This window comes from Palaemon carinicauda, chromosome 13, assembly GCF_036898095.1.
Source record: "Palaemon carinicauda isolate YSFRI2023 chromosome 13, ASM3689809v2, whole genome shotgun sequence".
In the NCBI taxonomy this organism is placed as follows: domain Eukaryota; kingdom Metazoa; phylum Arthropoda; class Malacostraca; order Decapoda; family Palaemonidae; genus Palaemon; species Palaemon carinicauda.
Window position 1 is genome coordinate 39143389 of NC_090737.1, and position 25389 is coordinate 39168777.

The 25389-nt window shown below is 43.9% G+C and overlaps 1 protein-coding gene across 1 annotated transcript in view; it reads right to left on the reverse strand.

The window, feature by feature from the left end:
* Positions 1 to 9889: 9889 nt before the first annotated feature.
* Positions 9890 to 25389, reverse strand: part of LOC137652289 (uncharacterized) — a 208791-nt gene continuing 193291 nt past the window's right edge. The window contains 3 exon segments of the mRNA XM_068385592.1: positions 9890 to 11882; positions 14472 to 14674; positions 23630 to 25007. Of these exon segments, the coding sequence (XP_068241693.1) occupies positions 11189 to 11882; positions 14472 to 14674; positions 23630 to 25007 (2275 nt within the window). The 3' untranslated portion in view covers positions 9890 to 11188.

Here is a 25389-nt window from a genome sequence, read left to right on the forward strand (position 1 = left end):
GGAGGTAGGACTTCAAGGGGGATAGGGCTGGCAGGCAAATTTGATTAAATAGCTAAGGTTTGTATAGTTAGGAAAAATACAAATTATCTACAAGTTTGTCATTTGTTTCGTAACTGACATACAAACAACGCTATTTAATAGGGGTGACTCACCCATTAGGAAGGGTGGACGTCCCAGCCAGTACTGGCTTTTTGGCTTTGGCCGGGGACTCATTATTTGAGTGTGTCAGCACCCAAGAAATAAGGAGTCCCTGCACTTTGCTAGAACCTTGCTACGCAAGGACTGCGGCCTACGCAAGCTGTGTATGAAGGCATAACGAAGTGTGACTCGTCCTAGGAAGTGGATCTGAAGTTCTATAGATGAAAACTTGTAGACTAGGACTTCCCAATACCACCTCGTCAGGGTATGGGGACGTGACAGTATTAACTTAATACTAGGAACACAAGGAAACATGGTTTACCTGCAGTGGTTTGAGGTCAGCTATGCAGAGAACCTAAGATGCTGCTTTCCCCAAGAGAGGGGATGATGAAGAAAAGAATAAAGGCCAGTCAAACCTTTTCATTCATGCAGACTAAAACCGGGTAACAATACCTCAAACTTCTGCTACTTGTCCAATAAGGTGTTGAGGTTTTAAACCAGCTGTTGTGCAGCCACCACAGGGCCGATAGAGAACGTATCGAGCCTCCTGTGGGTCACGTCTTGCAGGTAGTGGGTTGTGAAGGTTGTCTGATGCTTCCACACCCCAGCTTGAAGGACCTGCGTCACTGAAAATTTCTTTTTGAAGGCCAGGGACGTAGCTACGCCTCTGACATCATGTGCTCTAGGGCGACGTGACAAGAGGAGGATCTGGATTCAGGGACAGATGAATCACCCTACCAATCCATGCCGAGATGGTGTTCTTAGTGACCCTCCTTTTAGTCCTCCCTGTGCTAACGAATAAAGCTGGCACATGAGGACGAACTGCAGCTGTTCTTTTAAGATAGCCTCAAACTCCTTGCTGGGCATAGTAGGAGATGGTCTGAGTCATCTGTTACAGAACGGAGACTAGAAATCCGGAAGGAGTCGAACCGAGGATCCGCTACTCCCGGATTCTGAGTCTTAGTAATAAATTCAGGGACGAATCTGAACGTTACCTCCCCCCCAATCCCCTTGAATGGGCGATGTCATACGAGAGACCATGAAGTTCGCTAACACACTTGGTCGAAGCCAAAGCTAGTAGGAACACCGTCTTCCAGGTTAGGTGGCGATCTGAAGCCTGGCGTAATGGTTCATAGGGAGGTCTCTTAAAGAGACCTGAGAACTCGAACCACGTTCCATGGAGGAGGTCTCACTTCCGACTGAGGGCAGGCAAGTTCATAACTTCGTATGAGTAGGGAAAGTTCCAGCGAAGAAGAAATGTCCATTCGTTTCAGCCTGAAAGCTACACTTAAGGCTGAGCGATAGCCTTTCACTGCCAAGACTGAAAGGCGCATTTCTTCCCGCAAATACACAAGGAACTCCGCTATTGATGGAATAGTGGCATCGAGTGGAGAGATACCCCTACCACGACACCAACCACAGAAGACTTTCCACTTTGCCTGGTAGAGAGCTGCGGATGACTTTCGCAGATGTCCAGACATCCTGACTGCAACTTGTTGCGAAAATCCTCTCTCAGCGGGGAGATGCTGGATAGTCTCCAGGCGAGAAGTCGTAGCGAAGCTACGGCTTTGTGGAAGATGTTGGCATGTGGTTGTCTGAGTAGACTGTGCCGTGGAGGGAGCTCTCTCAGTAGCTCCGTTAGGAGTTGCAGAAGGTCCAGAAACCATTCCGCGTGATGCCATAGCGGAGCTATAAGGGTCATCGAAAGATTGACCGATGTTCTGGTCTTGTTGAGCACCCTCCTCATCAGACAGAACGGGGGAAAGGCGTAAACGTCGATGTTGTCCCACCATTGTTGGAAGGCATCTTGCCAGAGAGCCTTGGGATCTGGGACTGGGGAGCAGTACAGCGGAAGCTTGAAGTTCAGAGCTGTCGCGAACAGATCCACAGTCGGAGAACCACACAAAGTCAGGACTTTGTTGGCTACTAGATGATCCAAAGACCACTCGGTACTCACTATCTGAGACGCTCTGTTCAGATTGTCGGCGAGCACATTCCTTTTGCCTGGAATGAAACGTGCTGCTGAATCGAGTGGACTTCGGCCCATCTCAGTATCTCTACTGCAAGATGGGATAGCTGCTTCGAAAAGGTACCTCCTTGTTGGTTGATGTAAGCCACTATTGTGGTGTCGCTCATCACCACCACAGAGTGACCCGCCAGGTATTGTTGGAACTGTTGAAGGGCCAGAAAGACGGCCTTCATCTCTAGAAGATTTATATGGAGGCACTTTTCTGATTCTGACCACAGGCCTGAGGTCGCGTGGTGCAGTACGTGGGGCCCCCACCCTTTCGAGGCGTCTGAAAACAGCATCAAATCCGGGGGGAGAACGAGCAGATCCACTCCTCTTCGTAGGTTCTCGTCTGTCACCCACCACTGGAGGTCCGTCCGTTCCGCAGGTCCCATAGGGATCAGGACGTCCGGGGAATCGTAACCTTGATTCCACCGGGACTTGAGTCGCCACTAGAGGGATCTCATCCTGAGGCGACCGTTGGGAACTAGACGAGCCAATGATGAAAGGTGACCAAGAAGACGTAACCACGATTGGGCTGGAAGTTCTTCTCGTCCGAGAAAATGGCTTGCGACCTTCCTCAGCCTTGCTATCCTGTCGTCTGATGGGAAGGCTTTGTGGAGATTGGTGTCTATAACCATGCCTAGATAAACCAGTCTTTGAGTGGGAAGCAGAGAGGACTTCTCGAGATTTACCATGATCCCCAGATCCTGGCAAAGTCCCAGAAGTTTGTCCCGGTGTTGAAGAAAGGATGACACAGTCTGCTAGGATCAGCCAGTCGTCCAGATAACGGAGGAGATGGATGCCGATCCTGTGTGCCCACGAAGATATTAGGGTGAAAACACTGGTGAAAACCTGTGGTGCTGTGGAGAGACTGAAACACAGCACCTTGAACTGGCAGATCTTGTTGTCTAGGCAGAATCTTAAGTACTTCCTTGAAGACGGATGGACTGGAAGTACGCGTCCTTCAGATCCAGTGTGCACATGAAGTCTTGCGGTCTTACTGCTAGTCTGACTGTGTCTGCCGTCTCCATGCTGAACAGAGTTTGTTTGACAAACTTGTTCAGAGCTGAGAGGTCAATGACTGGTCTCCAGCCTCCATACGCCTTCTTTACAAGAAAGAGTCGACTGAAGAAGCCTGGGGACCCGTGGACGACCTCTTGGAAAGCGCCCTTCTTCAACATGGTCTTGACTTCTGCCCGAAGGGCTTGCCCCCTTGCCGATCCCATAGCAAGGGAGCTCAACGACACTGGATTCGCTGTCAGGGGAGGTAGAGATATTGTGAACGGGACGCGATATCCCTGCCTGATTACGGAAATCGTCCAGGAATTGGCCCCGAGTTGCTGCCACCTGTCTGCGCAACTTTGTAGGCATCCCCTCACTGGTGGAAATGCAGGGGGACTGCCAATCCTAGCGTTTGCGGCCTCGGCTGCTCCCTCTAGGATTTTTACCTCCTCTGGAGGACTTTTTGCTTAGACACCACTGTCTTCGCTGCTGCCGTCGGTTTTGTGGTCTTGGTCGGACGGGACTGCTGGGATGCTGGAGGCTTATAGGGCTTAGATGTCAAAGCCCTATGAAGGAGGGAGTCTTGGTGGGACTTTCTCCACCTCTCAGCGGCCTGTTCCACATCCTTAGGCTCAAACAAATTCGTTCCTTCTAAGGAAGAATGCCTGAGCCTATTTATCTCGGTGCTAGGGACCTTCTGATGGAACCTCTCAGCCACCGCATCCCGACGTTTCAGGATGGTGTTTGCCCACAAGTTCGAGACTTGGTGGGCCAGAAACTCGATCGTGAGAGTGCCTGAGAGGAGGAACGTCTCCATAGCTTTCCTGGTACGTTCTTTGGAGAAGTCCTCAGAGCGTATCAGGATACCTAAGTTCCCTAACCAGATGTCCAGCCATGAAGTGGCTTGCATAGCACACTTCGCAACTTTCTCCTGGTTAAGGATCTCGGTTGCCGAAAACGAGACCTGCTGGTTGGAGTCTCTCTCAAGAGGGACTCCCCTGGCAAGCTCTTCCAACGAATGGTGGAGAGGAAGAGCTAAACAAGGCTCCTCCAAGATCTCGAAGTACCCCCTTTGCTGTACGCGAGGAGGTGGGAGAAGCTTGTTACCGGCACTGGAACAGTTGGAGGAAGACAACTCAGAGAGCTGAACAGCGATCTTGTCCCTGGTACTCTTAACCCCCTGAGACCAGGGCAGGGCCGCATTGGTCTTAGAAGGTTTTTGAGTGCCAAATACACGGTCCAAGACCGTGTTTTTGCCCTCTCGAGGGGGGATCTCTAGGTCGGCAAACCCATTGAGAGCCTTCATAAGAGTTAGAACCTGCCAAAATGCATGCTCTGACTCTTGTAGTTCTCCTCCGGATGTTGGATTTGCAGCGAAGTCTCCTGTCACCAAAGGCTCTTCTTGGGGAAATTCGCGGACGTTCTCCGAGTGGCTAGCTGGCTCCGTCCTAAGTCTTGTCGAGGATTTTGGTACCGTCTTCGAGTCCTTCGACTCCTTCCTGCGAAGTTCCTTTCAGCCCCTACCCAGGAAGACTTTTCAACGCGGGGTGGGGTTTCCCTCATTGGTGCGATGGGGGAATGTCTCACCTCACGTGACTCCCCTGAGGACGGGAAGTCCTCGTCCGACAGGGAAGGAGAAAAAATCTGGGGGGGTGAAGGAACCTGCCTCGAAGGCTTGCGAGGAGTCAACTTAGCTCTCGGAGAAGTCACCGCGTCCCGAACTCCTCTTTTTCTCTTCAGAGGGGTAGAAACCGCCAAGGATCTGTGACTCAACTCAGAGAGAACAGGCTTGAAAGCCTGCATAACTGCTCTGATTAGCGCACCGAACCATGGTTGTTGACTGACAGCCGTGCTGTCAGACACTCCCTCTGGAGGGACAGGGATCGACGGATCCCTGGGAGGAGTTTCCATAGGGGGGTTCGCCTGAAAAGAAGAAAAAGGGATCCTGGACCTTTCTGGATGTTTCCCTTCCGCCGCAATGCGCACTGTAATGCGCTTGCGAGGAAGGGAATGCGGCGATGGCGACCTTGCAGTGCGTTGTCCAGCAGCCTCGCGCGTGGGAGGGTATTGACGCTCGCGCGGGGGTTGCGTAATGGTGCTCGCGCAAAGGAGAATACCAGGGGTCTCGCGCGGGAGACTGCTGATGCGCGTGCGATTGCGAGGGCGCACGTGGGTGCGCTGGAGAGTGATGGCACGTAGGAGCGCGCGCGGGAGACTGGGCATACAGGAGAGCGCGCGTGCAGGCGAATGTTTGCGTGCGTGGCCGTGCAGGATCAGGTCGCTGGACACGCGGGCGTGCGGGCGAGAGTTCGCGCGCCCCAGTAGATGTCGTAGGGGGGGCGCGCGCAGGAGAGATACCCCTGGTGAGCGGGCGCGTAGCTGGAGCCTGTGCGCGTGGGCGCGCAACTGCAGGAGAGGATGGGCGCGTGTGCGTATCCTCGTGGGAGCGAGAGGGTTACTGCGCGTGACTGAGCGATGGCGAGTGCTGGCACGCTGGAGACAGCAGTTGGCGCGTTGGCGAGCGCTGGCGCGTAGAAGTCTTCTTTGACTTCCCGACAGCGCCCAGATCCGAAGATCATGGGTGCGCAGGAGAGATCGCTGTGTGTGGGCGCTAGCGCGCAGGAGAGTGCTGGCGCGTTGGAGAGCGCTGACGCGTAGGAGGCTGATGGCGTGCAGTTGCGCGCTGACGCGCTACCTCAGGCAAAGCCTGGCGAACAGGAGAACGTTGGCGCGCATGCCCATCATTAGTATGGCGCGTACGGGACGTATGCGCGCGATGGCACATACGCCCTTGATGCCCCGTAATAGGGTTCGATGCCTGACGAGCATGCAAATCAGGTTTCGTAGGCGCATAGCGCGCATCAGCTTTCAGGAACGGCGACGGCATGTCGGCAGGTCTGTCGGGTGGAAGGTCGATGTGTCCTTTGAAAGGACGACCTTCCACCGAAGGGGATCGCGAACAATCTGCTGAGAGGTCCAGGACCATAACAGGAACAGTCGGTGAACGCTGACGAGGCTCCTCTGCGGCGGACTGCAACGGAGATGATGAACCAAAGAGGCACCTCCTCACCGCAGGTGAAGGAAAGCCTCTCTGGCGAAGAGGAAGGCGAGCCTTGCGACGGATACGCCCTCTGGGGGCCGTTGGATCAGCAAACTAACCTTCTGCAGTCCTCCGAAGAGGAGTTTCTGTAAGTGAACTCCCCCGAGGGGGAAGCAACACTAGCAGGAGAGACTGTTGGACTTAGTTTCTCCCTCGTCGGTTGAGCAGGAACGGGAGAAACTAAGCCTTCAGCTACTGCGGGAATTGAAGAGGCAGAGGTATTAGGAGATACCGCACTGGATACCTCTGACACCACAACGTCGACAATCGCCAGAGGATCAACCTCTGCCAAAGTCGGTGATTGCTTGATAGCGGCACCTAATCGGATGTAGTCAAGTAATGCTTCCTTGGAGGGCGAACCCTCGAGCCCCAAGGAAGACCAAAGCTGAAATAGATGGGTTAATGACACATCCTCCCCCGGGGGGAGAGGTGGAGCTGCCTCGCTAGGGGAGGCAACGCCATCTCTCGAACCCCGAGCTTGGAAAACAGTACCATGGTCTACGCTACCACTCGACAGTCTCTCGAAAGAGACCGATCGAGTGGGAGCTTCGGAGGAGGTTTGGGGAACGGAAGAAGAGTCCTTGTGTTTTTCTCCTTTCAAAGGAGAAAGATCCCGCCTGGACTTCTTACGTCGCCGAGAAAACCACTCCCTACACTTGTTATTACTGTCACACCGTTGGCCTCTACAGTAAGGGCAAAGGTTGTGAGGGTCTGTCTCGACCGCCGACATGAATGTTCAGCAGGGGCGGTCAGGTAATCCAGGACAGGTGCGCATAATCGCAGAGGCCAACTTCACACACAAACCTGTCAAAGGGAAAGCAAAAAAGCATTACAGTAATGGCTGCCAAAGAGCGGCAAGGATGAAAGAGGACACGTCCGTCTACCATCCGAGCCGAGAGCAAAGTGACCTCAAGCATAGGTATGTGTGGGGGGGGGGGGGGGGGGGGGCGGGGGGTAACAAGCTACCCTCCCCTAACCCCGCTAACTAGCGGTGTGGGTAGTAAACCCTTGTTAAATTTTATTGGCTCGTCATTTCAGCTACGCCGAAAGTGACATCCCTATTAAATAGCGTGGTTTGTATGTCAGTTACGGAACAAACCTTTATTAGTTCCATCTATCTGTATCCTGACTTGGATGATTCTATCTTCCACTGTCTTTTTACCCCTATGGGTAAGATAAACATATAATGCTAGAAAGGCCTCTTTTGAGCTCATTGGTAATTTCAATGATCACCATGAAGAGATATTCAATTCTGTTTCTCTTGAAAACTGCTATGGCTTAAGAGCCTTTGCCTGCTTCTGAATCAGACTATAAGCAAATCATAAGTAAGTCTGCTCACAAGTCTGATAAGTGTTTGGACCTGGTATACACCAATTTCCATGGTGTTATAAGCAAGCAAGGTTAGCTGTGCTTTTGATAACGAGCAGCTTGTCTCAAGCAGACTGGAATGGCATTTGGAGTGATCTGCATTGGATTGGATTGGGTCATAACTGTATAAAATTGTATATGGCGGGTTGAGCCTCTTTTTCTCTTGAATGAAAATCTGGCCGACATAATTAAAATAAATATTCTTCTCGTGTGGAAATCTCAAATCAAAGTAAAACCCTAGTTTAATGATGATTCTAGACATCCTTATTTGGAGAAACAGGTGGTTTATCATCTTTAGAAAAGTAATAGATCATATTTGCCTCAGAATAACTATACTCAGCTACGAGTTTAAGCTTCATGTGAAAAGAAATAAAATTTGACCATAAAACCAATCCTTTTTTGTACAACCCAGTAACATAGCTGCTGGGCTACCCTTACATCTGCACTCTTTGGTGTAAAATTTAAGCAGTTACTCCTTTACTTTATACAGATGGCTGTCACAGTGTCAAAAGGAAAACACAACCCTTTTGGCTGGTGTATTCCGTAACGGAGATCTAGCTAAAATTAGTGCAGATGCAAAACTCAAGGTATGATTGTAAGTAGGTCAAAGGACAGTCGCTCCTCAATATCCAGATCTTTGCATTGACAATATCTCTCCTCCTACATTCAACTCACTCAAAATTCTAGTTGTGATTCTTGATTCCAAATTTACTTTCGAGAAACATCATGTCGGTTTCTTATTATATTGCACAAAAAATTTCTTAATTTGCTTACTCTGACATGTTTTGAGTGTTATCTTCATATCTGGTCCTCAGCTCTTGACTCTCATCTTAACTTGTTAAATAAAAACTTGCTGTTTATTACATTTTTTATCCCTGATCTTGATACTAATCTATGGTATTATCGTTCAATTACTTCTTTGTGCATGTTTGATATAATTTTCCAAAATTCTGATCCTCATTCACATTCAGATTTTCAGAGACTGTACCATCCAGTAAGTGGTACTACTGTAGGTATGCTGTAAATTCTATGTCTTTCCTTCTCCACCATAAGGCTCAACACTATAAAGTATTCTGGAAGTTTTATTCCAACCATAACCAGACTATGGAATGGTCTTCCTAATCTTACAGTTAAAACTTGATGCAAATTCTACTCATTGGAACAGGTTGATAAATGTTATTTCAAAGTTTATATATTACTGATCTATTTTAATATTATAACTGATCTTAATATATTTCCCTTTCTTTTTTATCATTTTTCATAATAGTTTATTCGTTATTTCACTATTTCCTTTCCGCAATGGGCTGCTTTTCTCGTTGGCCCCTGAACTTGTAGCATCCTCCTTTTCCAACTAGGGTCGTAGCTTGGCTAGTAAAATAATAAATAAATCTAAATATATAACAATGCAGTTAGGTAATAACATGATTTACCACACTACATGAAAATATACAGAACAATGCAGTTAGGTAAAACCAATATGATTTACCACACATGGAAAAAACAGAAGTAAAATAATAATAAATAAATCAAAATATATAACAATGCAGTTAGGTAATAACATGATTTACCACACTACATGGAAATATACAGAACAATGCAGTTAGGTAAAACCAATATGATTTACCACACTACATGGAAATATACAGAACAATGCAGTTAGGTAAAACCAATATGATTTACCACACTACATGGAAATATACAGAACAATGCAGTTAGGTAAAACCAATATGATTTACCACACTACATGGAAATATACAGAACAATGCAGTTAGGTAAAACCAATATGACTTACCACACTACATGAAAATATACAGCACAATGAAGTTAGGTAAGAGCAATATGATTTACCACACTACATGGAAATATACAGAACAATGCAGTTAGGTAAAACCAATATGACTTACCACACTACATGGAAATATACAGAACAATGCAGTTAGGTAAAACCAATATGATTTACCACACTACATGAAAATATACAGAACAATGCAGTTAGGTAAAACCAATATGACTTACCACACTACATGAAAATATACAGCACAATGAAGTTAGGTAAGAGCAATATGATTTACCACACTATACAGAAATATACAGCAAAACATAGTTAGGTAAAAGCAATATGATTAACCACACTACATAGAATTATACAGCACACTGTACTTAGGTAAAACCTATATGATTCACCACAGTGCAAGCTGAAGATTTGACCACATTAGAGTACCATTTATGTAATGTTATGTAATGTATTCGGTGTTAATAAAAACTGTTCATCAACTAAAATATTTTCTTATTTTATGTACAAAAATCCAAATTTTCATCAATGATAAACTTCCTACAAATAATGGCAACTTACATGCCATGAGTATGAATCAAGGTACATCTGGGAATGATTTCCGTATGAAAATTTTATATATACATAAGCTCTTGATTCACATAGGCTAATTGAATAGCAATGTGTAATTTCTTCAAATGAATAGCTATGCTGATACATAAACACCCCTACCATTAATTTATCACTTACCCAATGAAGAATAAGATTACTAATATTTCCAAACAAGATATTAAAGAAAACATTCATTTAAAACTATAATTATAATTTCTTCATACAAAACATTTGTTTTAATAGCCTATAGAATATCACAATGGAATGGAAGGAAATAAAGTTTAAGCAAAAAATTATTCAATACAGTAATGACCAAAATCATACTAAAGGTATTAAAAATTCAATAATAGCAGAAGCAACAGATTTTCATTGCTACCGACATAAAGATCTTCATAGGTTTAAATTGACATAAATTATTCTTTCTTATTTCAGATCGTTTTTTTTCTTATTTTTTTTTTGGCACTTTTCTTAATTGATAACAATTCAGACACGTTTTTATAAATTTTCCCTTTAAAATTTTAAGTGTAAACCACCACACTACTGTTATTGAGAACTTTAATTTGATAACAAAGCACTTGTAAAGGAATGCCACAGGTTTTAAGTACAAGTATTTCTTAACAACAAGATTCATCAAATAGAACAACTAGCTGGATGCTTCAACTCAAGCTAAATATCTTATTTGTACCAGTTTCAGAGGGGTAAAAAAAAAAATACATCTATAAACATGAGATAAATCTATAGCTGAAGACATACTAATAATACAAAACATTTTTGGTTTAAAGAAATAAGGTTTTTTCCCACTAGAGCTGCAATAAACCTGAGTTTTGTCACAAAGGAAAAATAAATAGTTTTGTTTATACCAATCAATTCTTAAATTTGCCATTTTTGACTAGTCAAAAAAAAAATTGCCAAGGATTCTTCCAAAACTTATGAAAGGAGAATTACCACTAGGATGGATTATTATTTACAAAATTTTACATATTCCCAGTATGGGACTCTCTCTCTCTCTATATGGATCTTCTGCAGGAAATTTTCAGATAACAGCACCTTCACGATAATAAGGACCAGGGAAAAGTGAGTTTTACAACACCTAAGTTCTCCCCAACGCCCCGTGACATCGCAACCGACTCGTGACTTCGGCTCAATATTAGGGGCACTAGATATCTACATCATGCAGGTTAAAAACTTAGAAGTCTGATGCAGGTTTGAATGTCTTCAATCTTTTAACGACTACACGTGGTTGTAAATTTTTCAGTTTGCTTAGTTTCTGTACTGTTGATTTCACTGGGATACCTGCACCAAGATCTACGCATGCATAAATTAATTGTTGAGTCGAATCTGTCGAGTCAAAACTATCATAACACTCTTGGACAGTACTACTTGGTGATACACTAGACTGTGGTTTAGCAGTAGACTTCAATGCTACTGTGCGTCTCACAGACACGGGGAAAGACTTCCTTGCTGTGTTTTTTAATCGTGGAAGAGAGTCACTCTTCGCCAATTTTTTAGAGTACCTGGGAGTAAGTGTTGGCATAGTTGAACTGGTCGCCACAGGGGAGGATATGTTACCAACCATGGGTACTTCCTCAGAACAGGAACTTGTAGAAGGAGTATGTACAGAAGAAAGAGCTTCATCCCGTAGATTCCTAATACTTATTTCAAGGTGAGAATGTAAGAAAGCATGATGGTTTTTCATTTCTTGAAGAGTTTCCCCCACATCGCCACAGTAGTTACATTTAAATGGTTGTTTGATGGGAAAACGCATCGGCGAATCAAAGGTTAACTTGGTGAATGTAAACTCGCTAGCTTCCGGATGACGTCGACGCAAATGCAAGCGAATTGATGACATGTTCTTTACTACGTGCGCACAAACTTCACACCTGAAGAAATAGAATTAGCAATATTATTATTATTATTACTAGCTAAGCTGCAACCCTAGTTGGAAAAGCAAGATGCTATAACCCCAAGAGCTCCAACAGAAAAAAATAGCCCAGTGAGGAAAGGAAATAAATAAATAAACGATATGAGAATTAATGAACAATCAAAATAACATTTTCTAAAAAAAGTAACATCAAAACAGATATTTAGTATATAAACTATAAAAAGACATGTCAGGCTGTTCAACATACTGTAATACATTTGCTGCAAGTTTGAATTTTTGAAGTTTTACCGATTCAACTGCCCGATTAGGAAGGTCATTCCACAAGCTGGAATAAAACTTCTAAAATACTGTAGTATTGAGCCTCATGATGGAGAAGGCATAAGTATTAGAATTAACTGCATGCCTAGTATTACAAATAGGATGGAACAGGATGACTAAAAAAGATTTGCCCAAATACACAATGATTAAACTAAAAAGTACGTAAAAGAAATACCTGTACAGAACATCGTAACGATTAATCTTTCCCACATAAATCTGTAGCATGAAAAATCAGGAATTTCATATGTCTTTCCTTGGACCACTTAACGGTGATTAATGAAAACAATAGTGTTACAGTGTTTCAAATTATTGATGAATTTTGAAACAAATTATATGAAATCATAACAAAGATTTAATAGCAAATAATGATTATCAGTTTACCAATACTTATCAAAATACTGCACTGTATTCCAAAATACCACTATAATGCATTACCACAAATTGTACTTGACAAATATGTTTTTCAATAACACAATCATACTAATAAGGCCAATTTCACATCGTAAAATGTTCCTGGACAAAATCCCCTTGAAGCAAACAAAGGTAAGTGTACATTCATGAGATAGAGCTATAATAAGATATCCGATGTCACAGAGCTGTGCTAAAACAATGCCTAAAAATTACTGTTAAATAAGAAATTACAAGGAAGTGAGATACTAAAGCCACTAAACTTTTAATGGGAGAAATACAAGAGAAATGAGGAGACGGAAATAATTGGTTTAACTGTTTAAAACCATCTCCAGAAACAAGAATATCTACCAAAGCCCTGACAATACAAATTGAAAGACCCATAATCTATCTCCCATATAAAAGCCTGTGAATGACGTTTGTGATCTCTAAAACTCTATCTCAAGAAAGTGTTTTAATTTAATCTATTTCCTTTTCAAATATTTTGCTACTATCTGGTCTTCAGCAGATGGTTTCACATTAAGGAGAGCAAACTGAAAACCTCTGGACCTTTTTATAAATTTATGTTTACTCATGAGGGTCACATCACAACCCTTTCCTGACCTATGTACCTATTCATTTGTTTTATCATAAAAAATTCCTGTGAAATTTATTTAGTTTACCCTCCTATATAAAAACAAAACTAGTAAAGGCTACTACAAGAGCACAATGGAAATGACATTAAAAACATCAAGCGAAGAAGGAACAGACTTCACCTCAATGGATCTCAATCATCATTATTATTATTACTTGCTATGCTACAACCCTAGTTGGAAAAGCAAAATGCTATAAGCCCGAAGGCTCCAAAAGGGAAAATAGCCCAGTGAGGAAAAAAAAAATAAGGAAAGTACAAGAAAAGTAATTAACAATTAAAAAAATATTTTAAGAAAAGTAACATTAAAATAAATATTTCATATATACACTGTAAATACTTTTAAAAAAAACAAGAGGAAGAAAAATGATAGAACACTGTGCCTGAGTGTACCCTCAAGCAAGGGAATCCTACCCCAAGACAATGAAAGGCCATGGTACAGAGGCTATGGCACTATCCAAGACCAGAGAGCAATGGTTTGGTTTTGGAATGTCCTTCTCCTAGATGAGCTGCTTACCATAGCTAAAGTCTCTCTTCTACTCTTACCAAGAGGAGAGTAGCCACTGAACAATCACATTGCAGTAGTTAACCCCTTGAGTAAAGAAGAATTGTTTGTAATCCCAATGTTGTCAGGTGTATGAGGAGAGAGGAGAATATGTAAAGAATATGCTAGACTATTTGGTGTATGTGTAGGCAAAAGGAAAATGAACCGTAACTAGAGAGAAATATCCAATGTTGTAATATCTGACCAGTCAAAGGACAAAATAACTCTCTAGTGCCCCAGCCAACCTACTACCTACACACTATTCAGCCATACAGATCTGCTGCTCCTCTTTCTACAGAAGACCTTTTTTTAATGTATTTTGGGACAAAAATATCATTATCATTATTATTATTATTATTATTATTATAATTACTACCTAAGCCACAACCCTCGTGGGAAAAGAAGGATCCCATAAGCTCAAGGGGTACAACAGGGAAAATGGCAGAGACCAAGTACGGTATTAGGTTTGTTATACAATAAGAATTTTTTTTTTAAATACTGTTACAAGATAAGTAATATAGTGCCATTCTAATAGCAATACTGTTTGACAAGGCATACTCAATAAAAACTTGGTAAGGCAAACAAACATTAAAATTAGAACATACCCACAATAAAAAAGACAATCATTTCAACACTATGGAAGAAAAAATTAATGAATACGAGTCAATGAGGCACTCATACTGTACCTGAAGCATGTATTCTCTCTTGGAGCAGCAGGTACTCTTGTAAACTTTTGAGGTAGGTTTGGATGAGACGATTTATGATGCTTTATCATCTTTGAATTGCGCCCTTTCTCACCACAATAACCACATTCAAATTCGGCTCGAAACAGCTCATCAAATACTTCACGCTTCAATATCCTTACAGTTATAGGCTTATCAGCATGAGTCTAAATGGGAGAAAATTTTAACATCAATTAAATTTTTTAAACTCACAAATCATCAATCACAATAAACTGTATTGCATACAGTTACGTAGTTGTGGACAAAATGTAGCTCCTCCACAACTAAGAGCTAGCTTACAATGAACACACATTTTAAATGAAAAAAGTAATATTTTCAGTAGTCCAAAACTTAAATTACAATTTTTAATAAAATATAACAAATTTGGAAATAATTTGTATTTTTCCTAACATACAAACCTGGAGCTATTTATAGGATATACTTTCGGCACAGCAGAAAGAAGAGCCATGATAATTTTAGTGAGGGATAACTACCCCATCCGCTAGTTAGCGGATGGGGGTGGGGTAGACTGACTACCCCGCTCACTCATACCTCGCGGCTGAGAAACCACTTTGATTTATGGCAGGACTTCTCGGGGGACAGATACAGATACAAACCTTCGCTATTTATAGGGTGACTTACTCTTAGGAGGGAGGAAGTCCTCACCAACTGGCCTTGGTCATGACCCGGGGTCCTCTCTATTTCGATCTGTGATTGATAGTAGAAGGGACCCTACCCTTGCTAAAATCAAGTGCCAATATGAGGTAATACACTGATAGCGGCCTGCAGAAGCTTGTGTGTGAGTGGAACTAACAGTGTGACTTGTCTTTAACATAACAAATCGAGTACAGAACCTATTGTTCTTAAAGACTTACCCAATACCCTCTCTCAAAAAGGTATTGGGGACGTAACAAAGTATTCTTCTATACTTAGGACGCACAAGGGAAATGGGTCTTACCTGCAGCAAGGTGAGGTCAGCTATGCAGAGGCTTGCGGAGCTGATTTCCCCAGAGGGGAGAAAGTGAAAAGAAAGGAGCCAGGCATTCTTACTCATTCACCCCCGACTAATCCAGGTAGCCTCAGCCCTCAACCCTCTGCTACTTGTCCATCAAGGAGCCTGAGGTGTTTAGACCATTTGTTGTGCGACCACCACAGGACCAATGGAAAAGGTCTCCATGTTCTTGTGGGTTACTTCTTTGCAGGTAGTGGGCCATGAAGGTCGATTGACACTTCCAAATGCCCACTTAAAGTATCTGCACCACAGAGTAGTTTCTTGAACGCCAGGGACGTAGCAACGGCAGTGACGTTACGCGCTCTGGGTCTTAGGATGGAGGAGAGTCTAGATTAAGAGTAACCTCAATTGCCTTCCGATCCCAGAGGGGAAGGAAATCCTTGAGGTCCTCCTCTTGACCTTTCCGGTGCTGGTCAACAGTGCCGACACACGGGGGCGAGCTGGTATCGTTCCTTTAAGGTAACCCCACAGACTCCTCACTGGGTAAAACCCCAGTTGATGAGTTTCCGGTTACCGAACGAAGACACTTTATTCGAAATGGGCTGCACCTAGAGTACAGCCCACTCGGATTTGAGTCTTGGCAATCTACTCAGGGATGCCGCTGAGGATTACTTCTCCCCGTCTCCTAGGTTAGGAGACATCAGAGGTTGGATCATACAACACACTAACTCTCTTGGTCAAAAGCCCAAGTGAGTAGAAAGGGCGTCTTCCGTGTAAGGAAGCGATCTGCTGCTGGGCCTAAGTTTCACAGAGAGGGGCCTTCAGAGACTGAAAGACCCGAACCGCGTTCCCAGGATGAGGTTGAGATCCGACGGGGGACAAGTTATCTCACACTTGCATAAGTAAAGGCATCGATGGGAGAGAATCTCCTTCCACGACCTCAGTCACAAAGGACCGAACACTTCGCCTGGAAGACAGACGCTGAAAAGTGTCTGAGGTGCCTAGACATCTTTTCCATAACCTGTTGCGAAAGGCCTCTCTGAGAGGGGTGGTTTAGGATCGTCCCAGGCGAGAAGTCGAAGCAAAGCTACGGCTTAGGAAAGTGTTAGCATGTGGCTGCTTGAAGATCGTGCCGTGTAGGAAGATCTTGCCATGGAGGAAGATCCCTCGGAACTCCGTCAGGAGCTGTAAAAGGTCTGGGAACCATTCTGCAGGTTACCATAGCGAAGCTATTGGAGCTCTGTCAGGGGCTGCAGAAGGTCTGGGAACCATTCTGCGGGATGCCATAGCGAAGCTATTGGAGCTCTGTCAGGGGCTGCAGGTCTGGGAACCATTCTGCGGGATGCCATAGCGAAGCTATTGGAGCTCCGTTAGGGGCTGCAGAAGGTCTGGGAACCATTCTGCGGGATGCCATAGCGAAGCTATTGGAGCTCCGTTGGGGGCTGCAGAAGGTCTGGGAACCATTCTGCGTGATGCCATAGCAAAGCTATTGGAGTCATTGATAAGATCTTGCTTATCCTGACTTGGCTGAGGACTTTTTCACCAGACCGAATGGGGGGGGGGGGGGAACAAGGAACACCTCTTGGCCGCCCCACCGATCTTGGAATACATCTTGTTTGAGGGCCTGGGGAACGGTCGAGTGGGAGCCTGAAGATCAGGGCCGCTGCGAGCATAACCACAGTCGGGGACCCCACAAAGTTAAGACTTTGTTGGATAGAAGATGATTCCAAGACACTAGGAGCCCACTATCTGGGTGGTTTAGCAAGCACATTCCTATACCAATAATGATGCTAGCAGATGGGGGCAACTAGTTGTCCTCTGTCCATCTGAGGCTTCGCACTGCTAGATGGTTCTCTAGGAGAGGTGAATGCTGGTACCTTTCTGAATCAGGCCAACAGACGAGGATGGAATGGTATGGCATAAGCGCCCCCCCCCCCCACCCTCTCTCTTTCTCTCTCTTTTGATGCATTAAAGAGAGCATCAGGTCCAGAGGGAAGATGAGAAGACAGGCCTCTTTGCAGACGCTATCGTCTGCCACCCATCATCTGCGGATTGTCCAGCGGTGAGGGGGGGAGTACATAGCAATAAACACACCTCGAGATGATGTCGAGACTTGTAACTAATTGCACGTTCTTGCAACGAAGGGGAACAGCCTGTTCTCCCTCCAACTGCCACTAATCCAGTGTGGTTGGCCGAATAAGACCGATACCAAACGATAAACCAGTTAATCAGTACAGCTTATGTTATAATAGCGAATCTCCATAGAGATCGCTTTCCGGACAAGAGACTGTGCGGTAATCACCGAACGCATCCAACCAAACCCAAGAGGGGATTGAGACGTACCTTCAATCTATTGTTGGGTGGGTAAAGAGCATAAGTCTACTACGGAGTAGTAACACCGAACTGTGTGCATGACAAGCATACATGCGTAGTTCGACTTTAAAGTCGTGTCCGGAACTCAGTTGGAGAACGTTGGAAACGTTCGAAACAGAGGTTTCTCCTTCTTAGGGCAAAAAAACGTTCGTACTTCTCCGTCTCCGATCGGTAAACTAGCATTTATATTAAATGTTCCCTACTAGGGAACACATATGCTTATGAGAAGTTTCCAGCCAAAACCTTTGTAGGAGACTACGACTTCCGATCGGGGGAAAGGAAAAAATGCCTATTAGAAGGCAGAATGTAAATGCCGTATGTCTGGTTACAGGAAAGTAGCCAAGTAATGTACTGAATAACCTGGTTTCAGTAAGGGATATAAATACACAACTTGATAGAATGATGGAGTTCTAATTGGAAGATGTACATAGCCCTTATTGGCAGAAAGATTGCTTGCACGCATATATGTACTTGTCCATTTGTGCTAGCGCATGCGTATTCTCTGCCTCCAGGAAACGTTTGCAATGAATCCGGCTGCGGGAATAATGTATGTGCGACGAATCGCAACATTATTGCCGAAAGAATTTTGATCGTTGACAAACTAATATTTTCTTAAATGAGAGCGAACATGTTCTCAAACAAAATATACAGTTATAGAGGCGATCATTTCCCCTTTGGTTTACCCCTCCTCTTTATGTGGGGCTAGCCAGTGTTCATTACACAGAAACGGATGTCTGTTTACCTGTGGGCGGGGTTTGAAACGTTCGTAACGTAATGAAAAGATGCCCACCTGTTGCTATCGTTCTTTAACATCAGCTAACAATGTTCCTTCGGGACTAATTGTTCGAAACAATAACCCTGTAAGGATAGAATAAAAAGTCTCGGAAGCCTATCGTGTAAAAAGGCAAGCCGTTATACCCAGGGTACAATGACGGGGGAGGCTGCCTCCATCAAATGGTGTAACCGAGTTTAAGACAATAACCTCGCGGTTTTGTCTTGGCTAGAGTGCATGCTCCGGGAAGGCTTACGGCCTTCATGAAGTTTTAATACCCATTGAAGTTTTGTAAAAACTTCTCAGGAACGTGTCTCCCGAAAAAGGGTGAAGTCTCGTATGTGGGGGTTTGCTTCAAGAAGGCCAGACATAATAGCCATCGACCGCTTACCCAAAGAGGTTGCCATTGAACGCTTGCTTGCTAGTGAGAAAACTACCATCTAAATCAGGCAAGGCCTGCCATGGGAAATGAACTGGAATGTAAAGAATTTTTCATTCCCCGCTCAATTCCGTCTGCTAACCAAACCGCTCGAAGTGGGAAGATGATGGTGGTTCATTCAAAAACGAAAGGATCGGTGCTGGTGAAACCAGACTAGCTGATATAGTAATCAGCTGGGAGTGTAGAGTGACGTATCAAGTCACACCTTTGGAAGACCCATCCCGTACAGGGGGGGGAGGTCGACCATAGAGTTTACAGAAAACTCTGGATTGCGGAAACAGAGAGATTCGGATGAGAACTTAGGGGTTCAGAATCTATTTGTGAATTCCTTTCTCACGACCTTAAAGGATGTTGTGCCGAGAACCCGTAGGAACTCTGTCGCTGATTCCTGATAGAATTTTCAGGAATCGTGTTACGTGACCAGGACCCAAAGGAACTGTGTCATAGTTACCTGTAGAGATTCGTAAACCCTTAGGCAGCACGCATCCCTCTGTCATCAGAGTAAAACTCTTGATGACGATGGGCGTGCGCGAACAATTCATGGGATGAGAGTTCGAAAACTCTGTCATAAGAGTAAAACTCTCGTGCACTCATGAACACTTCGCGCAACGAGAGTCCGAAAAACTCTGACATAAGAGTTGTTCGCGCACTTCAACTTATTGCGTGTGGGCGCCATTATGGTCGTGTGCTCCCATCTGATCGCGTGCGCCTAAATGGTCTTGCGCGCCAGACCGGTCGTGAGCGCCAATTTAGTCCTGCGCGCCACATCGGTCGTGAGCGCCAATTTCGTCCTACGCCCCAATTTGGTCGTGCACGCTAACCTAGTTGTACGCGCCAATTTGGTCATGCACGCCAAAACGGTCGTGTGCGCCCGATCGTCCATGCGCGCAAAAGGTTGGTCGTGCGCGCCAATTTGTGTGCAAGAGCTCTCAGTGTGGCGAGAGAACTCAGTACTACGTTCACCCGAAGGTTCACGATAGCCTGTGTTGTGTGAGCGCGAACAGTCAACACAATGAGAGCCCGCAAACTCTGTCATATAAGTATGGCTATGGTCACGAGAACCCAAAGGTTCAGCGTGAACTGCGTTATTAGACCCCGAAGGATCAGCGTAAACGAGAAACTGAAGTTTCCCTGTCACTAAACACCGAAGTGTTGGAGTGACTAAAGTTACGAGAGCCCAAGGGTTCTGCATAACTAATGTTACGAGACCCCGAAGGGTCAGCGTAACGGGAAACCGAAGTTTCCCTGTCACAAAACACTGAAGTATCAGTGACTAAAGTTACGAGAGCCCAAGGGTTCAGCGTGACTAATGTTACGAGACTCCAAAGGGTCAGCTTAACGAGAAACCGAAGTTTCCCTGTCACAAAACACCGAAGTGTCAGTGACTAAAGTTACGAGAGCCTTAGGGTTCAACGTAACTAATGTTATGAGACCCCGAAGGATCAGCGTAACGAGAAACCGCAGTTTCCCTGTCACAACACACCGGAGTGTTAGAGCGACTAAAGTTACGAGAGCCCAAGGGTTCAGCGTGACTAATGTTACGAGACCCCGAAGGGTCAGCGTAACGAGAAACCGAAGTTTTAACTGTCACAAAACACCGAAGTGTCAGAGTAACTAAAGTTACGAGAGCCGAAGGGTTCTGCATAACTAATGTTACGAGACCCCGAAGGATCAGCGTAACGAGGAACCGAAATTCCTCTGTCCCGAGACCCCGAAAGGTCAGCGTGATTGATGGCACAAGTTCCCGAAGGCTCAACGTTACCATCGTTACGAGAGCCCGAAGGTTCAGCGTAACTGAAACCCGGAGGTTTCGAGCAGAGTCCCGAAGGACTCCTACTGTCATGAGAATCCGCAGGATCAACATGACGAGAGCCCGAAGGCTCAACGATCACGCCAGCCCAAAGGGTGATCGAACGAGACCCCAAAGGGTGATCGAACGAGATCCCGAAGGATCAAGGAGAACCAGCAGGTTCAAGATAACACCGCATAAGAGGTTTGTTCTCCCGAAGGAGAATGTCACTTAAGAGAAGGCTCTCGCTCCGCCCCTGAAGGAGAACCATAAGCGTAACGGGGGACCGCCGATGCCCAGAGGTGGTCTTCTCTCGAGGACGAGAGACTCGTTCCCCAGAAGGGATAACCTGCTTCGGAGAAAGCTCTGCCACCGCCCCTGGTGGATCAGCCAGCTCCAACAAGTTATTTCTCGCGAACGAGAGGGAAGTTCTCCCGAAGGAGTTCGCCTAAGACAAGTTTTCTCCCAGCTCTATGGGAATAAAGCGTAGGCGTAAAATATCTCTCTCGCGAACGTGGGAGAAGTCCTCCCAAAAGAGGACATCGCCAAAGACAAGCTTTATTCCAGCTCTATGGGAAAAAAGCGTAGGCTTAATAATCTCTCTCTCGCGACAAGAGTGAAGTCCTCCCGAAGAATGACATCGCCTAAAACAAGCTTTCTCCCAGCTCTATGGGAAAAAAGCGTAGGCGTAAGAAACTCTTTCTCGCGAACGAGAGAGAAGTCCTCCCGAAGTAGGACATCGCCTAAGGCAAGCTTTCTCCCAGCTCTATGGGAAAAAAGGGTAGGCGTAAAAATCTCTCTCGCGAACGAGAGAGAAGTCCTCCTGCAAGAGGACATAGCCTAAGTAAAGCTTTCTCCCAGCTCTATGGGAAAAAAGCAAAGGCGTAAACAAAAATCACTCTCTCTCGCGAGAGAGAGAAAGTTCCCCTCGAAGAAGGAACATCAAGTTGAAGGTTGACAGCGAATGCTACCTCGTAATGAGGGCAGCTCACAAGCTACCACATGGAGCGCAGGATAACGAACAGGGCGGCCGTAGCACTCGGCCTTGTGTTCTACGTCGCTGTTACCTGTGAAAATAAAGGAAGTTGTTATCAATTACAATTCATGCTCCGTTGCATAAAATACACTATTCGGGGAATAAGTCACCTTCCTTGTAAGATAATTCCCGGAAAGTAAGAAAACTGTTACACACTTTAATTCTGTAATGAAACAAACACACGGCAGTGTTGAGAACCTACCGACCATCAGTCGCAGGGAAGGGCGGCAATGACAACACCCTTACAGCAGAGGCAGTTGGATACATTCTCAACAGCAATTAAAGTTACACGTATCTAACAACGTATATTTCCATTTATACATATATAGACTCATATATATGTAAGATAAATGATAACACACAAGAAAAACAAAAAATAAAAATAAAAAATAAACAGAAAACATCAAGGCAAGTCTTTGCGGGAGAGAAGGGCAGCATGTCCGTCCTCTACCGAGCCATAAAGTAAAGTGGTTACTCAGCCGAGAGGTGTGAGTGAGCGGGGTAGCCAGTTTACCCCACCCCCACCCGCTAACTAGCGGATGGGGTAGTTATCCCTCACTAAAATTATCATGGCTCGTCTTTCAGCTGCGCCGAAAGTATACCCTATAAATAGCGAAGGTTTGTATCTGTGTCAGAACAAATATCAATTCAAACAAACCCATTTGAAGTTTGTTTAACTTATAATTCCACTGGAATTTATTTCATACTACAGTATCTTTCTTTTATTGAAAATATTGACAGTTATGGCTCACTGAATAAATAACATTTAAATTTAGTTGACTTGAAACTCAACAAATTCAACGCAATAACTTCTTAACAGATTCTTAATGAAAACATTTGACCTCATCTCACTAAAGTCAATCATAATATAGCTTGAGCTTACTTTGTTACTGGAGAATAAACACTCGAACCTTGATCTGATACTACTCTGAAACTATTAATAAACTTTCAGCACTATCATGCACATTTTTCTCCTTTCTAACCTTAAACTACATTTGAGCTCTAGGAAAAGGAGCGATACAGCACTAAAACCATTAAAATGCTCAGAGATAATAGCAAATCAAAGTGCATTTCACATAACAGCACACTTTAGCAAACCTTGGGGTCATATCCAAAATATCGAGAACTACGGCAAGGAATACAAACTCGTTAATACAATGCATGACCCAAAATAAAGGGATCACAAGAAAAGCAGAGCGACATTGCCTAGCAACAGAGATAACGAAGTGGGTTGCCTCTAATGCCATCTGCTACCAGGTAACTGTTGTGATACAGTAAGAGTAGAATTGTTGGACTTAAGTTTCATTAAGAAGCTCTTTCTTCAATGAGGTGAAGTACGGTGTGTCTTGGGTAAGGTTTATTTAAATAAATAAGAAAAGCAAATATAAGAATTAAAAGTGCATTGCTTCAAGACTGCAAGTAATTCTGCATTAAAATTTAAGCGAAACAAACATTCATATCACATATGTAATGAATAGAGAACACCAAGTAGTTCTGGCTGTCAATAATGCTAATAGCCTTATCATTTTATTAGATCCAATTATTTGTAAATGTGAATATGAACACTATAACTTTTAACATTATCCTTAAAAATCTAAATATGAAATTTCTTTTCCCATTTATACATTGCTAATGCAGTAGGATGCATATGCTAAATTAGGAGTACTAAATCTTGTATGCTTAATTCATGACTACTGCACTCATTTCATATTAATTTTACATTTACTAAGCAAGTGAATAAAAAAAATCCAAGTAACTTACTTTACTCATGTGAGCTTCCATTTCATGTAGCCTGGAACTGCTCTTTTTACAATAGCCACACTTATACATCATGTCTTTGCTCTCTACCTCCGAGCTACTCTGTATGGCACTATCTCCATCTTCGTCAATATTGTCACCCATCTCACTCTGCTCTTCTTCTTCAGTGTCAACACTATACCGTTGAGGAGATACGATACCGAGACCACTTCCTCTTCGTTTAACAATGGATAAAGGGTTACCAACACTTGTGCTAACTCCTTCAGAACTGCTAGTACTAACCATACTAGAAGCTACTTCAGCACCTATATCACTACCACTTGTATTTAGTCCAGTGTCATCATTTAAAGAGTTATCTGGATCAACAACACTCGACTCAGAGAGGTCTTTGTCTGTAGTTGTACTCGTTACAACCTGATTAGAAACTTCACCTGAATGTCTTAATACCATTTGAAACTTGAAGTCTAGTAACGCATGGTTTTGGAACCAATGGTCCATGGACTGTGCATGGGAAATACTTTCCACAATGCAGTGAATACACTTGTATATGTAAACCTCAGTGAATACCTTGTCAGCCTCTTCTCTTCTGACTTGATACGGCATGTCCCTGTGATGCTTTTTCATATGATCTTCCATCACATCTTTATTCGACTTATGACTACAATGACAACAACTATAAACCACTTGAGATTCAACAACACTGTTTACCAACGATGGCACTGGCACAGTTTCAACACTTGGTAAACTATCTGTCCTAGGTACAGGTGAACTTGCCCTGCTATGACCCGGAGTCCTGCTCTTAGATTTCTTTGGAAGATCTTGACCAGGTAAATGGCGAGGAGATCTCTTGATAGGACTGTCAGAAATTGGGGTCGAGAACGTACTACTAGAGCTTTCCTCATCACTCTGTTCGGGCACTAAAAGTCCTTCACCTTCTAAGAAAGTGATATCTGGCTTCATCTGCTGATGCTTCCAACGATGATGACGCATCGTATCGTTACTAGTAGCAAATCGACTGTTACAATGGTTACAACGGTACATGCGAGTGTTAATGTGTTTTTTACGATTGTGAGTATTAAGTGAGGACTGAATGTTCGTAGAAAAATTACAATACTGACAGCTGTATATCTTAACACTATCTAGCTTTTCAGTTCCTTCTTGACTTGACTTTCCAGCCTCAGATCCCTCAGTTTCATCGGCCTCTTGGCTACTTGCAGACGTGGGGCATCCTGAATCCATAAGCGCAGTCTCCTCTTTCTGCACACGAGTTCTCTGGGAAACATCAAGAACCTCATTTTGTAGCTTGGGATGTTTTAAACTGCAATGCTGCTTCACTGCATCTTCATTATTGCTGGCAAACGGGCAGTAATGGCATTTGAACCTGTCGGATAAAAATTATCCTAATCAGTAGCCGTCATATTTTAGATCATTCCGTTAAAAATCAATAAAATATTTACAATAGCAACAACCAATAAGATGATGGTACACAGCCTACATACCTAATCAACGCTTTAGTTACTTAAAATTCAATGTTTACGACTGATTCTCAAAATATATTCAAATTGTGCTGTACTGTATTCTTATCTATGATACAGAAGAGAAAATGGCTAAATAACTAAATTTCATGAAAAAAAAGGTGTTAAGAATCAAATACTTTGTTGAATATAGTACAGTATTTGTTACAAAAAACTTTAGGTATCTATACAAATTAAAATGCTGTACTGTCCATAAGAACTAAGAGCTTAAGTGGTGATCCATAGTCT